The sequence below is a fragment of the Eschscholzia californica genome, unplaced genomic scaffold (assembly GCF_041429995.1).
Source record: "Eschscholzia californica isolate CP2 unplaced genomic scaffold, dmEscCali1.0.p SCAF_1, whole genome shotgun sequence".
Classification (NCBI taxonomy): Eukaryota; Viridiplantae; Streptophyta; class Magnoliopsida; order Ranunculales; family Papaveraceae; genus Eschscholzia; species Eschscholzia californica.
Genome location: NW_028238198.1, coordinates 14,104,703 through 14,128,243, shown reverse-complemented (window position 1 = coordinate 14,128,243; position 23,541 = coordinate 14,104,703). Strand labels below are relative to the sequence as shown.

Below are 23,541 nucleotides of genomic sequence, written 5' to 3'. Positions count from 1 at the left end.
CCGGCGACCTTCAAACTTAATTTTTTTTTTCACTCATCTCTCTCTCTCTCTCTCTCTCCAAGTCAGCACTCTCATGAAGGTCGCCTGCCAGAAAATTCAAACTTTAAAATTTTTTTTTTCACTCATCTCTCTCTCTCTCTAAAAATTCCGGCGAAGGGGGTTTCCCTTCGTCGGAATCTGGTCTGTTGAAGAACAGACCAAATCGGTCTGTTGAAGAACAGACCAGATTCCGGCGAAGGGAAACCCCCTTCGCCGGAATTTTTAGAGAGAGAGAGAGATGAGTGAAAAAAAAAACTTTTTTTTTTTTTTTTTTTTAAGTTTGAAGGTCGGCGGCCGAAATTTTTTCCGGTCGGCGACCTTCATGAGAGTGCTGACTTGGAGAGAGAGAGAGAGGTGAGTTGGAGAGAGAGGTGAGTTGGAGAGAGAGGTGACGTGGAGAGAGATGAGTGGTGGAGAGGGAAGTGAGGTGGAATTTAGGTTTTTGTTTTCAATTTTATTTTGAAAATATATTAATGGGAAGGGTAGTTATGACATTTCCATGAAAATAGGGGGCCATATTTGAATTTACAGAAATTTGGGGGCCATAAAGGAAGCTGGTCACAAAGTAGGGGGCCATATAGGAATTAACTCAACCTTTTATTGGGCGGGAAACAAAAAAAAGGAGACTCATATGGTATTACATTCTTAAGGTGATGTTAGTATGAACCAAACACTAAAAAGGCTAAGATCTTATTTTTTTGGTAAGAATACATCCAAAACCCCTTTTGGGTATTATTTGAGACTAATCCCCCGTGGCCCCCACTATATATCCAATTACTAGTTAGATGATCAAGACACAGATGGGTTGTGGCCTTGTGGGTAATTGGGGATCATACCTAATAAATCCCCTTTAGTAATAAATGTCACAAAATTAAACGAATTAAAATTATATTAATTTAAGGATGAATTATTTAATTAATTAGTAGTCAATTCATTGTTAATATGTCAAGTTAATTTTCAACAAAAAACTGCCCTAAAGGTAATAATGTCATGCAAACAAATGAATAATGTTATTATCAAGAAGAAGACTGTGGAAGTAACTCCTACATCCATCCAGTCAACCCTATTTATTTGTAATATAGAGACAAATATGTTTTGTACACCTTTTGGTCTTACAAATTTATTCAAATATTTCTTAAGTTAGATATCATTAATGATTATGAATCCTAAAAATGCAGCATGGTGGTATAAATCTCCCATAAGATTTTTTTATTCAATTATCAATTTCTTTTTCCAACTTTGTCAAGAAGGTTGAGATTTGAAGAAGAATGGAAGAGGAAGGAGGAAAAGGATGTAAAATTGAGCTTAGTCTTGGACTTGGCTATGGTTATCATCAAATCACACCGAGACGTAACGAAAGGAAACGTCAACTTCAATTGAGTCTCTTGTACCCGTCTCGACCAAAGACAGAAGTATTTGATGTTGACAATAATCATGTAGAAGATGTTACTGATAGATCGAGTTCGGAGAATCGAACGGAGGAACAAACAACTAAGAAAGATGATATTAGTTCCAATATAGATGCAAATAACTATGGTAATGCAAGAAAGAAACTTAAGCTTACAAAAGAACAATCTACCTTGTTAGAAGACAAGTTCAAACAACAAAGTACTCTCACTATGGTAATAACTTCTTGCTTTTCCTATATTTAACATATAACATAGGTTATGATATTTTATTTTTTGTTTATTTACGGAAATTGACCATAAATCCTTGATCTACAGGCACAAAAGCAAGAATTAGCAGAACGACTAGATTTACGTCCACGACAAGTTGAAGTTTGGTTCCAAAATAGAAGAGCAAGGTAACCAAAAAATTTATCTATGGATATAAAGTTTGAAATATAGAAAGGAAAAAACAAAATTTTGAACTTTTATGCCTAGTCTTGTCGTAAGTTTAAAAAGAAAAACTATGTATGAGCTCCGAGTTAGTCTACTAATGGTTCTCGTCTCGAAAAAAATAAACACTTAAATATTTTAGATCTTTTGAAATTAGACCAGGGAAATCTATTTCTAAGATTCGTCTATATGTGACGGTATTTGTTCTTAACAACCCTAGTTCCGCCTCTTGTTTTTAAAATCCTAACCCTTTATCTTAAATGATTTTTCAAGGTCTCAATAGTAAACAATTATAATTTAATTTATTTATTTTTGCAGGACAAAATTAAAGCAAATAGAAGTTGATTGTGAGCTATTGAAGAAGTGCTATGAGAGTTTGAATGAAGAAAATAGAAGATTGAAGAAAGAATTGCAAGAACTAAGATCAAGTAAATTTGGAACCCCTTCCCCATTTTATGTCCAACTTCCTAAAACAGCTGTCTTAACAATGTGTCCATCATGTGAGAAGATCGCAAAGGCTTATGATTCAGATGATGTCACAAATAGTAATGTCTAAGTCCTAGTTTTTTCTTCCTTTAAAAGATAATCAATCTTAAATTTATGTCATATTCTAATATGATTTCTGGTCAATAGACCCTCATGCTTTATAGCTTCTTCTAAAGATGTGTCAAAAACTAAATATAAAAATTAAAGTTAATATTGTCTGAAATTGGGTATAATGCTAGAGAAAATAATAATAATAATACCCTTTAAAATCCTTTTGGGTGACTTCCTCGTCTACTTAGAGCACGACACAAGAGGTATTAATTTTTATCTTTTTATTTAACTAAATAAGAGCAAAATGTTTCTTGTCTTATTTACTCCTTATCTTATTAGGAAGAGTCACCAAATTAAGGATATATCATTGTTGCAAGGCTAGGGAGTAGTACAGTCCAGTTTTTTATGGACATAACTACAACAATCTTTATCATTACTAGAGATTGTTTATCTGTATTCCCCTATTGACCTTTATCATCAACAACAATTGACTTAACAATGGTATTAAATTCAACATTAAATACAACCTACTACTTTCAATCATGCATCTCACATAAAATCACTCTTTTATTTATAAGTTTTCGCCGTCCACCTAAATCGATCGGGATTCGGTCGACTTAAGTGTCATGGAAAATATCAATGTTGATCTCATGTGTAGCTTAAATTTCTAATCTTTTTTCCAACCTGCACTAGAGTGAGAAATTTATTTTGATGGACTAATTATGGAAACAGTTGATCGATCTGTAAGCTAGAATAAAGAAGATCTAAATAAAATTTCATTTCGAAGAGGAATCTGACCAAAGCATGATTACGTGGTCATTATTCTCACTGCTTATATGTAATCGTTATCAGATCATAGGGAGAAAGTAAGTAGTGGAGGTTAGCTACTAAAGAGAGAAAGAGCCGAAAAGCCGAAGGCATGGTTTGGCGGGAAAAACGATACATAAGTTAAGGAAACTAACTAAGTACCTTCAACTTCGTATCGTGCATTCCAGGAATTGAGCTACTCATAAATAAGGAAAGACACATTGGGTCATTCGCACACTTCTTCACATGGCTCCTTCCCTCTCCGGAAATCCCAAAAGCCAGGCTCTTTCACTAATGAGTATAGTAGACAAGATCCTGACCATCCCTTACGACCAAGCAAGCACTGAGCGCTTCTTAAGATTTTAGACCCTCCTCTAATCCTTGGGGAAACAGAATTCCTTGAGTTGAGTAAAGGAGATAGAGTTCCTCCCTTGTGAGTGAAGATCCTGCGCGATCTCATTGCTCGAATTGAGGTCTATTACGCGAGAATCTATGAACACCCCCTCATCCAAGGGTTTTTGAATTCTGCCTCGAGCCAGAAGAGGAAGATGATAGAAAGAGAGGGAAATAAAGGAAGAGTGAGACTCGACAACAGAGAGTCATTCGTCTGCCAACAATCTCATCTTCTATGAAAGTAATATGAAATAAATGAGATTGCAACCTTAGACACGAGGAGAAAAACTGTAAATGTGACACCCTCCAAAATAGATACGAGGCCCCGACAATTCACAAACGAGACGAAATTTTTACAATATCGTCCTTGTAAATCGGACCGGTCGTACTTATAAAACTTGTCATGCAATCCATACATTCGCATACACAATAAAATTATAAAGCAGAAGCTAAACAAACTCAAACTAACTCAACACTACTTCGGGTCGACGCCCAGCCCACAACAAAACTACCAACATCTCTTAAAAAATTCATACAACCTATATACAAGGCTTGAGTGTTAATTATATACATATTTGAGTTCAATATTGAAAAGTTACATAACTTGGAAATGAAGATAAGAAAGTAGACAACCAAAGACACAACGTAATGCTCAAAGCCTATCACAGTGGATCACCAGCTGAAATAACCACTACGTCTCAAGGCTACAAGAAACGTCTGCACACTAACAACTGGTAGGGATCAGATAACTCACTGACATGAGTTATTTTGGTAGAAGACCAATCCAAAATCCATCACGTTTTCAAAAGTTTATTTAACAAGTTATAACCATCATTACAAAACGATTTATCGAACTTGTATTTACTATTTACAAATATTTTTTTCTGACATCAAGCAATCAATAATAGTGTTTGGCTGCTCACCCATTGTGCACTCCCAATTAAGAGAGTCGCCTCAGAAGAACCTATAGTGCGTTAGCTAGTACCAACCGGTACCAGCACTAGCTAATGCACTAGCATCTCCTCGAGAAAGAGTTTTACCCTCTCACCACACTTTTCCTTAGGGGACTCTACAATCATTGAAGAGATTACCCTATTCTATTCGGTAGCCTATATCATGCATCTAGTGTAATCTATTCAAAAACTAATTACATTCGTATATCAAAAGTAATTTTCTTATTCAATTCATAATTTTATTAAACACGAAAATTATGGGACGACCAAGAGTCATATTGCATAAAAAAAAGGGATCATAATTAATGTCATAGCACCATACGAGCGGTCGAGGTGTACACCCCTGAGTCTCGGGCTGAAGGCACAGTACAAATGGCGAGTGAGTGAAACACTTCACTCCCAAGGTCTCATGACTAGTGTCGAACCACCTTACCGATCTCACACCAGTTACACCAATGTCAATATGTCATCCTAACCTAAATGGCTCATGTTCTTAGGTTGACATAATCCGAAGTAGGGTACATACATGAAAATCCCAAGTAATTCAAAATCATCCAGATAAGGGAGATTTGATGTTTAGACCCCCTTTCATATAATTGACTTGCCGTTTGGACTCCCTTTTTCCAGTGATGCACTTTGGACTCCCTTATTCACAAAAAAGTTAAACATAACAATTCAAAAACAAACAAGAGATGAAAATATTATTTTACCCTAACTAGAGCTCACAAATTAACTTAACCCAAGTATTGACCCGCGAGCTGACCCGAGAATGGAAGAAATGAAGAACGATTCTTCTCCTTCATTCTCAATGGCAGAAGAACTCCAAGGAAGATCAAGAGAGTTAAAAAAAGTGTCTGAATGGAAAAAACAAAATTTGATTCTTCCTCTTCACTTCCAACGGTGGATGAGCTAGAAGAAAGGTCATGAGATTTGGAAAAAGTTTCTGAAACAGAGGAGATGGAGATTGATTTACCTGATTTTGAAGAAGATGACTGTTACAATCAGTTACTTGATTTTGACGAAGATGAATGTTATGATCATTTACCTGATTTTGAAGAAGATAATTTTATGATCTTCTAGGGTAACTTATGTTTTCAATCTGCTTCATCATTTACCTGATTTTGAAATGTTATTTGATCTCACCAGAATTTGCCAACTTGTCCGTTTTCTATGGTTACTCAGAGTACGAATGCTTCGGAGATCAAGAATCTTTGTTTGAAACAATAAATTTCTTATTTGAAATTCAACTGTGTTTTTGTTTTTCCATTTTTTTTGTTGATTTGATTTCTGATTTGGAAAACAAATATTAGTCACTTAAAAAATCCCGACCCAGAATCACCGAAGATTTTGGTAAAAATTGCCACTGCGTATGAGGTATAGATCTTGTCCTTAAACTTTAAATTGCCACTGTTGCAATTAAAGTACACTCCTAGAGTCACCTAACAATAACTTGGTCTGCCCTAATTGTAATGAAATTGAATCTATTGAGCATGCACTCCTACACTGACCTCTTGCTATAAACATGTGGTTCTATTTTAATATTATTTCAGAGAATATACAGAATGTAACAGAATGAATATTTTCATGGGAAAACACTCCTCATTTCAGTGACCCTGCTTACCAAAATCAATTAGCCACAATCCTGTGGATCATTTGGAAAATAGATGTGATCACTGTTTTCAACATGAAATTAATTCTCTTTCACAGATTATTAATATGATACATTCTTTTCCTAGGAATACTATAACTCTATCTAGCACGAATACACAATTGCAAGAAAGATGGAACCCACCGGAACACACTTGGCTGAAAATTAATGTAGATGTTTCTTTTATCAATGTTCATGAAATTACAGGTACCAGCCTTATTATCCATGATTCTGACTCTAAATTCATAGAAGCTCATACATGTATTACTAGAAGCAGAAATAGTGAAGAAGGTGAGGCAATTGCTATTCTCAATGGCCTGTTATGGGCGGCGGAACATAATTATAATAAAATCATTATAGAAAGCGATAATATCAATATCATCCATAACATTCAGAATATCAAAAATGAAGTTCAATGGCAATCTAGAATTCACATCCGGAAAATTCATGAAGTCAAACGAAAGATTGAAAGGGTGAAATTCAATTACACCAACAAAAAATTCAATTCACCGGCGGATAGGCTTGCAAAATAGGCTAGAAAGAAGAATAAATCGAAGACTTGGAGTAGAGTACCTTATTTTATAGTTCCTTTATATTGTAATGACATTTTATTAGCTTAATAATATTTGTATCTGTTAACAAAAAAAAAAATCATATAACTTTAAATCCTCTTTCATTTGTTGTCCTTGTCGTAACAAATAAACCTCCTTTTTCCTAGATTATGAGATGAAAGGATTGAAGGCTGATTTGACTTTTTCACATCCAGTTGAGGTAGATCTCCGGTTGAAGGTGTTAAGATACTTGATTATCTTTTTGAGCCAATGCTACCCCTCAAGTCTTCTTCTTAGTTGGCTTGTGATGAGTTGCTTGTATTGAGTTGTTAAAGGGGGAATAAGATGGCTTAAATAGAACAAGAAGAAAAGATGAGTTAAATAGAAAAAGAAGAAGATGACTTAAATATAAGAAGGGTCCAAAATGCAATATTGATTATATAAAGATAAAGAGGGACTTTTTAAAATATAACTTTAGAGATGGAATATTCCCGTGTGATTCCGTCAAAAGGGAGTCCAAAATGCAACACTGAGAATAAGAAGTCCAAACAACAAGTCAATTATACGAAATGAGGTCCAAACAACAAATCTCCCTCTATATAATAAAACATAAGGAAATCTGCTGACTGAGACAAACATCCTTTCTTAATGAAGGATATTATTTAGAAATCCTTCCCAAAATTTACAATATAGTCATTAAAAAGATTGATTCTTAACCTATTTGAATAAGGTTAATTTTGATATTTCACCTAGGGGTGGCAATTTGATCCGAACCGGTGGGTTTTTTCCCGAACCCGCCCCTAATGGAACGGGTTTTACCGCCCCGTTTATTAAATGGGACGGTAATGGTATGAAGATAAAACCATTTACCGGGTTCGGGGCGGGTTTGGGATTAGGTAGTAAAACCCGCCCCGCCCCGATTATATATGTTATGTATTATATATACAATAGGTTTCTAAAACTTTTTATCTTATATCATCAATTTAACTATTTTATATTTTATATTATGTAATAAGTTGTAGTGTTTATAGTTGATAAAACCAAAATGTTATAAAATTTTGTTTATAATATTTATATTATTTTGATAAATCTAACTTATTTGAAATAAAAATATGAAATTTATGTTTAAATCCGACCCGCCCCGCACCGTTTCATGTTAAACGGGGCGGGGCGGGTCGGTAATGGTTAAGTAATTTCTAATCGGAACGGGTATGGTAATTAAATACCCACCCCGATTAGCTATTGGGACGGGAATGGTAAAACCCGTTTACTAACGGGGCGGACTTGGGAAAGAGATAACCCGTCCCAAACCCGCCTCGTTGACATCCCTAATTTCACCCGTATATTTTTTAATTTGGGGATGGAAAGAAAAGATTTTGGGGAAATTTTCCAACTTCTGAATCGTACCAGCAAGAGTTTTGGGGGGAGTTTTTATCTTTAATCTCCACTGTCTCTTTCAAATCTCAAGTACTTATGGTGACAGTGGTGTTTGAAGTCGACAATAAAGAATTAAGATATTGAAGATTTGAACCAATATTGATTTAGATTGAGATCACATGCATAGAATTTAATATAGTTTGATGAATGATTATTCCAATTGGGTTAGAGAGACAATGTAACATCGCTTACTTAAACAATTTTACTGAATATGCTTGTAAAAACTGTCCGTGCCCTATGGGCACGGCTATACCCTTGCATTAAAAGGCCAAAATTCTAAACAAAAAATTTAACGGGTCACTCTGTATCAAGTCAACAAGGAGGTTGAATGTCAAAAGGTCTGGCTCAAATACAACCAGGCCTGTCCTGCAATTTAAGAGAAGACAAAGGGGCCCGCGTAAATGAGATCGATACCTCAATCCCAAAATATAGAGGGTAGAAGCGTACCTGATGTTTTACCGACTTAATCTTGAACCGTATAAAAAATCCCAGTCGGTGAGGATCTTGTTGTTATAAGCTTAAAAACATCTTGGGGTTCAAGCTAAAGTATATTTAGGAGAATCTAAATATACATAGTTTTGTGAAACTTTCGTTTTATTTAGAAGTTACCTAAAGTTAGGTTTCCTTTTATTTTGATGTTATCTGAAATAGGGTTTTTGAGTTATGGTTCTCTATATAAGGATGTGCTAAGATGTGGCAGAATTATATAAGTGAGTTTAAGGTTTTTGAGTGATTTTTCCTTACGATTAATAAGAGAGTTATTCTTGTTAAATTCATTGAGTTCATATTGAGATTCTATAATCGGTATCAGAGCTTTAGGAAGATACAACGATGGCAGACGGGGACAAGAAGGAAGAGACATCGACGATGTCAAAGACGAAAGAGGAAGGAGGATCTCTTTCAATGAAGTGTCCCATGCTAAATTCGAGTAATTATACGGTGTGGACCATGAGGATGAAGATCCTACTCAAAGTTCATAAAGCTTGGGAAGTTGTAGAAAAGGGAAACTTTGATGAGACAAAGAATGATATGGCTATAGCTTTAATGTTTCAATCGATCCCCGAAGCTCTTATTCTTCAAGTCGGTGACCTAAAGACAACCAAGGAAGTGTGGGAAGCTATAAAAACTAGAGCAGACAGGGTAAAAGAAGCAAGACTACAGACCCTAATGGCAGAATTCGACCGACTTAAGATGAAAGACACATAGAAGATTGATGACTTCGTCGGAAAATTATCAGAAATTTCATCAAAATCAGCTGCACTAGGGGAGGAAATAGAAGAACCTAAGATGGTCAAGAAATTTATGTCAAGTCTTCCTCGAAAAAAATATATACATATCGTAGCATCGCTCGAGCAAGTGTTAGACCTCAATAACACAAGCTTTGAAGACATCATAGGTCGAATAAAAGCCTATGAAGAAAGGATCAGTGAAGAAGAAGAAGAGCAACATGAAGATCATGATAAGCTTATGTATGTCGATGGTGATTCATCACGACAACCGTTTCAGTATAATTATGGAGGCAATAGAGGAAGATGACGTGGAGGTCGCTCTTCCTGGAAAAGTCGAGGACGTGGTCGGTTCGGGTATCAACAGGGTCGAGACAAGGAGTATGAGTCAAAGATAACTTGCTATCGTTGTGATAAGAAAGGACACTACGCGTCAGACTGTCCTGATAGACTACTTAAGCTTCAAGAGGCAATGGAAAAGAAAGATGAAGATACTCAATCTGCTGATGAGTTAATGATGCACGAAGTGGTCTTTCTGAATGAGAAGAATGTAACCCTAAAATATTTGAAGCCAATTTAGACACAAGTAATGTGTGGTATCTGGACAATGGAGCCAGCAATCACATGTGTGGAAATCGAAGCTTCTTCATGGACCTTGATGAGACAATTATGGGAAAAGTGAGATTTGGTGATGACTCTCGTATAGATATACGAGGGAAAGGGTCAATTCGTTTTGTTTTCGACAATGGTGAGAAGAAAGTACTAAAGAATGTTTACTTTATTCCGGAGCTAAGAAGTAACATTATAAGTTTGGGTCAGGCCACGAAAGCATGGTGTAAGGTTCGAATGAAAGAAGACTTGCTGATGTTATATGATCGTTTGGGACAATTGATGGTGAGAACAACCAGATCGAGAAATCGTTTATACAAAGTTATCTTGGAAGTCGAAGATACTAAATGCTTACAACTAACGACTTTGCCTGAATCATCAATGTGGCATGCAAGAATGGGTCATGTTAACTTGGAGACAATGAAGATGATGATCAATGAAGAGCTAGTGAGTGGTATACCAAAGATCACAGTGGAGAAGGAGATGTGTGTGACATGTCTCTTCGGGAAACAGACAAGGAAATCTTTTCCACAAACAACCACATATCGAGCCTATCAACTTCTCGAGCTCATTCATGGAGATCTTTGTGGACTATCACACCTCCCACTGCGGCTCATAAGAGGTATATTTTTGTTATCATTGATGATTGCTCACGATATATGTGGACTATCTTGTTGAAGAAGAAGAGCGAAGCATTTGAAAAATTCAAAATTTTCAAGATACTTGTTGAACAAGAAACAAGGGCTGTGATAAAGACATTCCAAACAGATCGAGGTGGAGAGTTTGTGTCTCATGAGTTTATAGCTTACTGTGATAAATATGGAATCAAGAGACATTTATCAGCCCCGTACTCTGCTCAACAAAACGGAGTTGTGGAAAGACGTAATAGAACTCTCTTGGAGATGACTAGGAGTATCTTGAAACATATGAAAGTACCAAACCATATGTGGGGAGAGGCTGTGAGACATGCTACATATTTGATCAACATAATAGCAACAAGATCGCTGACTAAATCAACTCCGTATGCGATGCTTAAAGGGAAGAAACCAAATCTCGAGCATCTCAGAGTGTTTGGTTGTGTCGGATATGCAAGAACAGAGGTTGGTGGGAGAAGAAAGCTAGACGCATTAACGCTGGTACATCTGGGAACAGAACCCGGTTCGAAGGCTTATCGCTTGTATGATCCTATGACTAAGAAGATAATAGTCAGTCGAGACGTGATTTTTGATGAAAAGAAAAACTGGAGCTGGAACAATATCGAAAGAGAAACAAGTAGAGATTCTGGAACATTTGCTATTAATTTGGGAGAATTTGGTAATAAAGGCATCAGAGGGATCGAAACTTATGAAGAAACATAGGAGAATAATCTTGATACTCGGGCAGTCAGTGAGGATGTGTTAAATAGAGAAGAGGACGAAGTAGTTGAAGAAAACCGTGGAGATGGAGATGAAGAAGGTGAAGATATAGTGTGGATGAACCAGCACAAGCACAACCACAGCTAAGGAGACCAACAAGGCCACATATTAAGCCAGCTTACTTAAATGATTATGTTCATATCGCAGAATACGAAGGTGAGCGTCTGTTGTGGACAATGAACGAGGAACCGTGGAATTTTAATGAAGCAAAAGAGTTAAAGGTCTGGATAGAAGCGTGTGAGGATGAACTTTCTTCAATAGAAAGAAATAAGACGTGGAATTTAGTAGACCTTCCTGTTGGAGTCAAGCCTATCGGACTAAAATGGGTATTCAAGATAAAACATAATTCTGATGGGAATGTCAACAAATACAAAGCACGATTAGTGACGAAAGGATATGTTCAACGACATGGCATTGATTATGACGAAGTATTCGCTCCCGTGGCACGTATTGAGACAATACATTTCATCATTGCTCAAGCAGCCTCAAGTAGTTGGCAAATACATCTTCTTGATGTAAAAACCGCGTTTCTTGATGAGACATGAAAATGTCCCATCTGAATCTCTTAACTCGGGTTAGTTAGTCCAATTCGAGCGGTTACTCTGATGATTTGTTTGATTTTCTTTCTCAGGTCTCATTTACGGAGTTCGATGCCAAAATATCGTGATAAAGACATACTTGAGGGGCATTTTGGTCATTTTAATGACAAGGGTATTCTGGTCAATATTAGTGCTCATGTGAAGGTAGGCTCCAAAACGAGTCCAACGGCAAAAACGGGAGTCGAATCGGAGTTCGAACGAGAAAGTTAGCTCATGTCAAACTTGCGGTAAGAAATAGTTGACCAGAACTCGAGGATGACACGTGGTGAGTAACAGCACATCAGATGGACGATGGTAGGAGCGTGCGGTACTATTTCGGGACACACGGGTGTGTACCGGGCTTTGCTCGGTCGACCAAAACAGATTTAATAGTTATTGCTACTTCCATGCACGTGGCGTCCTCCGAGTGTGTGTTGCTGCTTCTCAAACTACTCCGAGATGCACTTAATCGCCTCCAATAACTGCCAGCAAACCAACCCGAGAGCTGCCTTCCTCTTTCTCTCCTATCCTCTCAAATCTTTCCAAGAGATGGAAACTAATTTTAGAAACCGAGAGAGTTATAGAAAGAAGATAGAAACCGAAATAGAGAAGGAAAGAATCGGAAGAGATGGAAAGAGAGGATTCGGTTTGAACCGGATTTTGTTAGAGAGAGAAGGGAAGAAAGAGAGATATTGATGGAGAGGAATAGCTGGCTTGTGCGAAAATGGAAAGAGGGATCAGAAAGTTTAGTGAGAGAGAAAGATTTTCTCTTCTCTATTTTCATATATACACAACTCGGTAGATAGCCGGGGGGGGGGAAGATTGATTTTATTTTTAGAATATAATCAAGATAAGAGAGACAAAGAGATTTGAAGGAGGAGGATTCGGTCTCTCTTTATCTCTCTATATAAATAGAGACTAAGGAAGGAAGAGAGCATCTCGGGTTTTTGGAACATCATCTCCACGGCCAAAACAGGGACAACAACTACTTTCATCTTCTTCTTCCTCTAATTTCTTCTCTTTTTGTGAGAGAAAGTGAGAAACAGAGAGAGAGAGATTGTATAGAGAGAAAGAATTGTAAGAGAGGGAGTTTACAGAGAGAAAGAGAGAAATTGTAGAGAGAGAGAGATATTTTCGAATGAATAAAACCGATTGAAATCTCTCTATTTCTAAACTGTTTTGATTAGAGAGAGAAAGGAAGAGTTAAATTACTGTTTTAGAGAGAGCAAGAGAAAGTTTAGAGAGAGAAAGAAGGAAAAAATAGTAGAGAGAGAAAAACCAGGTGAGGAAAATAATTTTCCCACAGAGAAGTATTTTCCAGGAAGACGAGAAAATCGTTTTTCCTGAGGGCGTGTTTGGCAGAATTCAGCAAAACCAGAAGGAAAATACACTTCCCTAAGGGGTCTGTTTGGCTGCGCAGAGGGAAAATTGCGAGAAAAAAGGTTGTTTCTTTGCCGATTCTTTCTCCCTCTCTTATTTTATTAATTTTTATTTATCCCACCATGATTATGATCTCTTTAGTGATGAGTTGATGCAGGGAGATTTTCATGAGATATTCCAAGTATATTGAATATCTTAAAATCTAGCTATTTTAGTAGTATAATATTTTTGTTCGTAGAGAATTATTATTTTTAACAGTTTTATATTTTTAGGAAACCTTTTAGCTTTTAGATTCTAGTATTTTATTTATTTAGAAGTTGTTATTAGAATTTGATTACGTTTAGGAAAGTAGCATTTTATTTATTAGAAATTGTTATTTGAGTTTGATTAGGTTAAGGAAACCCTAAGTCTATATAAAGGGGGATCTAGGAGTTGTTTATGCATTCAAGTTGATCAATAAAATTCAGTACCTTTTAGTATTACTTCTTATAATTTTGGTTCTATAGTCTTTAGACGGAGTTCTAAGGCTTTTTCTAGGTTTTAAAAGTTTTAGACGGAGTTCTAATTCTTTTCCGGAATTTTCCGCTGCGTCAGTTGGAAAAACTGATAAAAGCCTTAGATCTTCGTCTAAAGACTATAGAACCGAAACTAAGAAGATATACTACTAAATACTGAATTTTATTGATAAACTTGAATGAATAAAACAACTACTGAATCCCCTTTATATAGACATTAGAGTTTTCCTAAACCTAAACAGACTCTAATTAACAATTTCTAATAAATAAAATACTAGTTTCCTAAACCTAATCATATACTAATAACAACTTCTAAATAAATAAAATACTAGAATCTGAAACCTAGAAGGTTTCCTAAAAATATAAAATTACTAAAATTAACAATTCTCTACTAAAAAAAATAGGAAACTACTAAAATAACCTATTTGATGATATATAAGATTTTCAGAAAATCTTCTGAAAATCTCCCTGCATCAGTACTGACGCAGCGGAAAAACTGATAAAAGCCTTAGATCTTCGTCTAAAGACTATAGAACCGAAACTAAGAAGATATACTACTAAATACTGAATTTTATTGATAAACTTGAATGAATAAAACAACTACTGAATCCCCTTTATATAGACATTAGAGTTTTCCTAAACCTAAACAGACTCTAATTAACAATTTCTAATAAATAAAATACTAGTTTCCTAAACCTAATCATATACTAATAACAACTTCTAAATAAATAAAATACTAGAATCTGAAACCTAGAAGGTTTCCTAAAAATATAAAATTACTAAAATTAACAATTCTCTACTAAAAAAAATAGGAAACTACTAAAATAACCTATTTGATGATATATAAGATTTTCAGAAAATCTTCTGAAAATCTCCCTGCATCAGTCTCCTCCACTTCAAAGAAACTCGCCTCGAGTTTACTGATTGACTTGAATGTTATCTTGATTGATACTCCCTTGATATATCCTTCTCGTGAACTATGCATAGGAATTACCAAACTTTCAGATTTGACTGACGATTTTATTATGACATAGAATATTTTCGGTCCATATTTGTAATTTGACCCAAACTCACTTTTCAGCCCAAAAATAAACTTGTACATATCATGAGTATAGTGATTGAAAATTATGAACTTCGATGAAGACTTTCGAATAAAATTACTTGTCAATCCATTTGAAACAATTTGAGATTCGCATAATTCTGAGAATGGATCTTCGTATGAAGGAATTTTAATTGGATCAAAGTCTAACTTGTGAAGTTCTTCTTTTGAATCAACTTCCTTTGATTCAATTTTTTGAACCACTTCAATTTCCTGAACAACGTTCTTTGTCTCAATTTCCTGAACAACTTCCTTTAACTCAATTTTGTTAACAACTGACTCAATTTCTTGAACAACGTCTTGAACGACTTCAATTAACTCAATTTTCTGACCAACTTCTTCAGAAACAAATCCTTCATCGTGTAAATTGATATTAGGAGACTTATTCGTGAACACAATAATGTTAGATTTTGATTCGTGAGTAATATTACTTGAATTTTCTATGCTCACAATTTGTGGTGGTTCAACATTCTCTAAGGGAGCTGTTTTTACCTTTTTTATGTTTAAGTGAGGTTGTTCTTCCCTCCGAAATCCAAACTTCCTATATTCCCGTTCCTGAGCTTCAATTTTTAGGGCTAAGTTGTACGCCTCCTGAATAGTCCATACTGTAGCTATCCCCACTTTTTCTCGCAAACTAAATTTTAATCCGCTTAAAAATCGATTTGCTACAACATCTTCATATTCTATAATGCTCTCCATATTGTTTCTTTGAGCCAATTTTGAAAACTCCTCATAGTACGCACTCACTGAACGCAACCCTTGTCTACAGTTTTGGTATATCCTTAACAAGTGTTGTTGATAATCAGGAGGTAAGAACCACTCCTTCAAGTTCTCTTTCATAGACGGCCAAGTCTGAATTGGAGCCCTTCCTTGTCTCTTCCTTAGAAGTTGTAATTGATCCCACCAATCTGCAGCACTACCTCTAAGTCTATAAACAATGATTTTAACTACCTGCTCATTGAGAATAGTAGCACACTTATTAGTGACATGTCGTTCGACCTTATCTAGCCAATCGAAAAACTCTTCAATAGTTGAATACCCATCGAAAATTGGTATTTCTTCGTTGATCTTATACTCATTATACTCTCTACGTGGGTACACTTGAACTGAAAAACTGTTACCATGATAGTAATTCTCCATATTGACTTATTGATAACAATATAGAGAAAACTAATAATAATCTGATTTTTTTTTTTTAAACCAACTTTAGATGCATCTTTGGCAAATCCATCGATGTGTTCTAAAGTGATCTTCGCGTAGATGATATCGAACCAGGCAAATCCTCGCTCTTGATGCCAACTGACGCAGCGGAAAATTCCGGAAAAGAATTAGAACTCCGTCTAAAACTTTTAAAACTCAGAAAAAGTCTTAGATCTTTTCCGGAATTTTTCTAGGTTTTAAAAGTTTTAGACGGAGTTCTAATTCTTTTCCGGAATTTTCCGCTGCGTCAGTTGGCATCAAGAGCGAGGATTTGCCTGGTTCGATATCATCTACGCGAAGATCACTTTAGAACACATCGATGGATTTGCCAAAGATGCATCTAAAGTTGGTTTAAAAAAAAAAAAAAAAAGAAAAAAAAAGAAGAATCAGATTATTATTAGTATTCTCTATTTTGTTATCAATCACTCAATATGGAGAATTACTATCATGGTAACAGTTTTTCAGTTCAAGTGTACCCACGTAGAGAGTATAATGAGTATAAGATCAACGAAGTAATACCAATTTTCGATGGGTATTCAACTATTGAAGAGTTTTTCGATTGGCTAGATAAGGTCGAACGACATGTCACTAATAAGTGTGCTACTATTCTCAATGAGCAAATAGTTAAAATCATTGTTTATAGACTTAGAGGGAGTGCTGCAGATTGGTGGGATCAATTACAACTTCTAAGGAAGAGACAAGGAAGGGCTCCAATTCAGAGTTGGCCGTTTATGAAAGAGAACTTGAAGAAGTGGTTCTTACCTCCTGATTATCAACAACACTTGTTAAGGATATACCAAAACTGTAGACAAGGATTGCGTTCAGTGAGTGAGTACTATGAGGAGTTTTCAAAATTGGCTCAAAGAAACAATATGGAGAACATTATAGAATATGAAGATGTTGTAGCAAATCGATTTTTAAGCGGATTAAAATTTAGTTTGCGAGAAAAAGTGGGGATAGCTACAATATGGACAATTCAGGAGGCGTACAACTTAGCCCTAAAAATTGAAGCTCAGGAACGGGAATATAGGAAGTTTGGATTTCGGAGGGAAGAACAACCTCACTTAAACATTAAAAAGGTAAAAACAGCTCCCTTAGAGAATGTTGAACCACCACAAATTTTGAGCATAGAAAATTCAAGTAATATTACTCACAAATCAAAATCTAACATTATTGTGTTCACAAATAAGTCTCCTGATATTAATTTACACGGTAAGGAATTTATTTCTGAAGAAATTATTCAGGAAATTGAGTTAAAGGAAGTGGTTCAACCAATTGATTCAAAGGAAGTTGTTCAGGAAATTGAGACAACGGGCGTTGTTCAGGAAATTGAGGCAAAGGATGTTGTTCAAGAAGTTGAATCAAAGGAAGGTGAAAAACTTCGGAAGTCAGACATTAGTCCAATTGAAGTTCCTTTATACGAAGATCCGTTCTCAGAATTTTGCGAATCTCAAATTGTTTCACATGGATTGATAAGTAATTTTATTAGAAAGTCTTCATCGAAGTTCGTAATTTTCAATCACTATACTCATGATCTATACAAGTTTATATTTGGAGTGAAAAGGGAGTATGAATCACATCACAATTATAGTCAGAAAATTTTTTGTGACTTAATAAAGTCTCCCGTCCAATCTGATAGTTTGGTGATTCCCATGCACAATTCACGACAAAGTTTTCTCATGGGTGTACCATTCAAGACAACCTTCCAATCAATCAGTAAACTCGAGGCGAGTTTCTTTGAAGTGGAGGAGACTGATGCAGGGAGATTTTCATGAGATATTCCAAGTATATTGAATATCTTAAAATCTAGCTATTTTAGTAGTATAATATTTTTGTTCGTAGAGAATTATTATTTTTAACAGTTTTATATTTTTAGGAAACCTTTTAGCTTTTAGATTCTAGTATTTTATTTATTTAGAAGTTGTTATTAGAATTTGATTACGTTTAGGAAAGTAGCATTTTATTTATTAGAAATTGTTATTTGAGTTTGATTAGGTTAAGGAAACCCTAAGTCTATATAAAGGGGGATCTAGGAGTTGTTTATGCATTCAAGTTGATCAATAAAATTCAGTACCTTTTAGTATTACTTCTTATAATTTTGGTTCTATAGTCTTTAGACGGAGTTCTAAGGGTTTTTCTAGGTTTTAAAAGTTTTAGACGAAGTTCTAATTCTTTTCCGGAATTTTCCGCTGCGTCATGAGTAGCTAAGTTCCTTTAGTCTACGATTTTGATGAAGTTCTAAATATGCATATTAGACAATTATTTTGATAAATTAAATGCTTCATGTATTGATTTCTTTCAAACTTTGTTTATGATTTATCCATCGATTAATATTCTTGAGTTGATTTATCATATTTAGAGTGACTCCTTTAATGATTTATACTTCTTAGTTGTTAGTCGATTATTGAATCGTGACTTGTCTTCATTACCTATGCTTCTTGAAGCTTGATCCACCATGTTTAGGTTAGGTTCTTTAATGATGGATACTTGCTAGTTGATAGATAATAGTTAGAGGTGATAAGAACTTAGTATTGTGATTCATAAAAGCTATAAAATTTAAGTCGAGGTCTATGCATGATTAGAATGGATACTGAACCCTAGGCTACTTCTCCCATCAATTCATTTACCATTATTATTTGTCTTTGTTAATTAAATTGCAAGAAAATCAAAATCTGAAGAAAATCCAAACTAGTTATAGGAGTTAGAATAGATTGACTTAGTCTCTGAGGAACGAACCGGTCTTACCGGAACTATTACTTGACGCCCGTATACTTGCGGGTGGTGACCTATTTAGGAAACTTTCTAGGCCCATCATTTCTCCACGGTGAATTGAAGGAAGACATTTATGTCACTCAACCGGAAGGATTTATAAACCTAGGAAACAAAGACAAGAAGGTCTACAAGTTGAATAAAGCTCTTTATGGTTTAAAACAAGCACCTAAAGCTTGGAATGATAAGCTAAACAAGATCCCTAGAGAGTTGAAGTTTCATAGATGTTTAAAAGAGCCATCGTTATATCAAAAAGAAGAAAATGAGCATATTCTTGTCATGGCTGTGTATGTCGACGATCTACTTGTCACAGGTTCATCGTTGAAATTGATACTTGAGTTTAAAAGGGAGATGGCAACCAAGTTTGAGATGAGTGATCTTGGAAAATTGACCTTTTATCTTGGGATTGAAGTACACCAGTTTGAAGGAGGTATCGTATTAAAGCAAGGAAGATATGCGAAGAAAATACTAAGTGAAACTGGGATGGAAAGTTGTAATTTGTGCCATGTACCGATGGATCAGAATTTGAAGTTGTCAAAGTCTCAAGAGGAGAAAAACATCGATGAAAAGGAATACAGAAGAAGCATTGGATGTCTACAATATTTACTCCACACACGTCCAGATTTATCTTATAGTGTCGGGGTTTTGAGTAGATATTTGCATGAGCCGAGAGAATCTCATGGAGCAGCGCTAAAACAAGTCTTGAGGTATCTGCGAGGAACACCCTCTTTTGGTCTTGTGTTTTCACGTTCGGATGGTGTAAAACTCATAGGATATAGTGACAGTTCACATAACGTTGATGAGGATGATGGTAAGAGCACAACATGACATATATTTTATCTTGTTGATTGTCCAATAACTTGGTGTACACAAAAGCAAGAAACTGTGGCTTTGTCGTCTTGTGAGGCTGAATTCATGGCAGCTACAGAAGCGGCAAAACAAGCTATTTGGCTTCAAGAGCTCTTTGCTGAGTTAATAGGGAAGGAGTGTGAGACGGTTACTATACGGATTGACAATAAGTCGGCAATCGCGCTAACTAAGAATCCGGTATTCCATGGTCGAAGCAAACATATACACAAGAGATATCACTTTATACGTGAGTGTGTCGGGAATGAACAAGTGGTGGTTGAGCATGTTCCAGGAAATGAGCAGAAGGCAGATATATTGGCGAAGGCACTTGGAAGAACCAAGTTCAAAGAAATGAGAAGCCTTATTGGAGTTCAAGATGTGAGTGAAGATGTTTTTCAAGCTTAAGGGGGAGAATGTTGTTATAAGCTTGAAAACACCTTGGGGTTCAAGCTAAAGTATATTTAGGAGAATCTAAATATACATAGTTTTGTGAAACTTTCGTTTTATTTAGAAGTTACCTAAAGTTAGGTTTCCTTTTATTTTGATGTTATCTGAAATAGGGTTTTTGAGTTATGGTTCTCTATATAAGGATGTGCTAAGATGTGGCAGAATTATATAAGTGAGTTTAAGGTTTTTGAGTGATTTTTCCTTATGATTAATAAGAGAGTTATTCTTGTTAAATTCATTGAGTTCATATTGAGATTCTATAGATCTTAAATATTTATTAAACTTGAGATACAAGAGTCCTGCAAGGAGAAAACTTCTTCTACAAAATCTACAAGCATGGAAACACGATCTATCAAATATCCTTGAATAAGAGAACTTGTCTTTATCAAATTTACAAGATAATCCCAAAGAGGAATCCTAATATCTTACAACTACAAAATAGTAGTTTCAATCCAACACAGTGGATCTCAACCACCTTATCAACACTGTCTATCAACAATCGGTCAAGCAAGCCTATAAAAAGTAATAAACTCGCCTCGAAGAGGGGACGAGCTAACAAACTCAAAACAACGAGTAAGTCACAACATTATAAACTCAGGTTTCACTCAATACTCAATTATTTAATTGCAAGGGCAATCAGGGACGAAACCAGAAGCAGAAATCGACGGGGACTGATACTAAACAATAATGTTTAGTAATCATAGAGATAAATGATAAAATTAATGATTTAAATTTTAAAGCATAATTTAATTCATATTTACAACTTCCCACGCATAAAAAGTGCAATTGATATAATGGAATAAAGTGCATAATTATTAATTTTTGTTTCAATGAAATTTTCTTTTTCAAAAGATTTATAAAAGAAAATTTTGAGTTGAAATTTATTATTTGAATGAAGCAAAATATGATTGAAATATCAAAGATTTTATGTTTTCGTATGAATTGTTCATTTATTTTAAAATTGATTAATGAGATACAATTAACTAATGCCATCGATTCATAAGGTATACAAATAATTTATTAAAAAAGTATTAGAATTGATTCATGAGAAAAAAAATTTAACTAATACCAATGTTTAATGAAGTAACAAAAGAATTTATCGAAAAAAATGTATTAGAATTGATTCATGAGATAAAATTAACTAATTTCATCATTAATAAGGTATTAACAAGTCAACACTTGATTGCCCAAGTGGTTGATAGTGTTAACTAAACTCCAAAATCCTGGAGGTCCCACTTTCGATTCACCCGAGGAAGTAAAATCCGTGGTTATTGAATTTGGGTGAATCTATATAACAAAACAGGACTTGTGTAAGCTGACTGGGACAAAATAAATGACCCTAGCCTTAATCTATACCGTTTAATGAGATCCCGTGGCACCATTATGTGAATGATCCCTAATACTCAAAACCCTTCATCTCCAAACGAGTTTCTTTTTTTCTCTATGTCATTACTGATCACCCAAAACGGCAAAACCTTCGTCTTCGATGGAGACTCCTTCCATCTATCTATACAAAAAATTTCTTCCTTCTCTCATATGCCCTTCTCATCTTCCTGAACGATCAAACCTAACATCTGTTCTTCATCTTTGAAAAATGGAGATCTTAGTATCCTTTTGTTTAATCGTCTGCATTCTTCATACATAATCATCCTATCTTCTATCATCCAAAGTAGGTCAAAATTACAAATAACACTTTGGCAACTCTAATTTTATATTCTCCCGTTTCTCTGATACCCCAGAAAATAATTACATGTTTCTCCCTCTCTCTCTACACCATTGTTTCTTCATTCATTGTTAATTTGTTTGATAAAACATATTTTTTGGACAACAAATTGATTTAAGATTTTGTTTGCAGAAAACCGCTGTAAGAGTTTCTTCTGCCGTTTAAAGGTCCCCTCAAGTCACAACTACCATTTGATATATGATGTTCTTGATTGACCATATCAATACTGACCTTGTCATTCTATAGATTCACCAAAAAAACAAATTCACTGCGAACTCATCCTTTTATATCATATAATTAGTATGACGACATTCCTTACTTGTCCCGAGAGATTCTTATCCAACACTCCTATACGTCAGGATTACACGTTTTTTTTTTGTTAAACTCCGAGAGGTTCTTATTCATTGTTCTAGAGGTGAATATTTGGTGTTTTTTATTTGAGTTAAAATAAAATAAATTTTAGCTTTTGTGATCTCTTAGGTCTTGTAACTTGTTAGATTTTCATGATGAACATCTTCAGACCATTTTAGTGGTATTATTTCTTGATAGTTTTGTAGCCTAATGGATGATTGTCGTTTAGTAGTGTATATTGAGAAATGAGTCTCAACATAAGTTAGGGGTGGGAATCGGGCGGGCACGGTCGGGCTCGGGCTACAAACTGCCGGGCTCGGGCGGATCGGGCTCGGATAAGCCGAGCCCGAGGTAGTGAGCCGGGCGGATCGGGCCGGGCGGATCGGGCCGGGCGAATCATGAAATTGAAGTGCCCGTAGCCCGTCCGAGCCCGGCTGCCCGAGCGGGTTCCAACGGGCTCGGGTCGGACGGGCTCGGGTTTTTGAGATTTTTTTTTTTCATTTTTTTTTTGAGAAGATATTTTATTAATTAACCTAACTATTTCTAAAACCCTAGATTCCCACCCCTAACCATCATACACAGATTACCTTCTTCATTAAGAAATAGAGTTAGTGTAGTTTATATAGGTTTAGAGAGAAAATGAGAGTGTAGTTTATATAGAAAAAAAATCTATCTCCTCTGCATGAGGTTGTGGATGTGCAGTATAATAATCTGGAGTATAATAATCTCGAAGAGGAATGATAAATCCCATGTCTAGTTTTAGGAATGATAAATCCCATGTCTTCTGGAGTATAATAATCTGGAAGCACTATGTGGGCACCACTGCTTGGACATATAATGTTCGCCACACCATTGTCTACCATTTTTCTTAAAGCATCACAAAAAGGTCCAACATATAATATAGGTTTAGAGAGAAAATTTATTCTCATTAAGAAATCATAAAAAATTGGAAGAGGACAACAAAAATCTGAGTCTGGATCCTCAGAGGAATCATCAATATCATCATCAGCTTCATCAATATCATCATCAGCTTCATCATCATCATCATCATCATCATCATCATCATCATCAGACCCATCCCCATTAAGAAGAAAACGAAGAAGAAGAAGAAGAACAACAACAACAAGAAGAAGATCTAACTCATCAACACCCACATCTTCACCTTCATCAACAAGAA

General features: G+C 35.4%; 1 protein-coding gene across 1 annotated transcript; it reads left to right on the top strand.

Moving 5' to 3' along the window:
* Positions 1-1,307: 1,307 nt before the first annotated feature.
* On the top strand, positions 1,308-2,433 carry LOC147564355 (homeobox-leucine zipper protein HOX19-like). Its single transcript, XM_086672434.1, has 3 exons — positions 1,308-1,661; positions 1,764-1,843; positions 2,196-2,433. Exons 1-3 carry the CDS (start codon positions 1,308-1,310, stop codon positions 2,431-2,433), a joined length of 672 nt encoding a protein of 223 aa, XP_086528560.1.
* Positions 2,434-23,541: the final 21,108 nt, after the last annotated feature.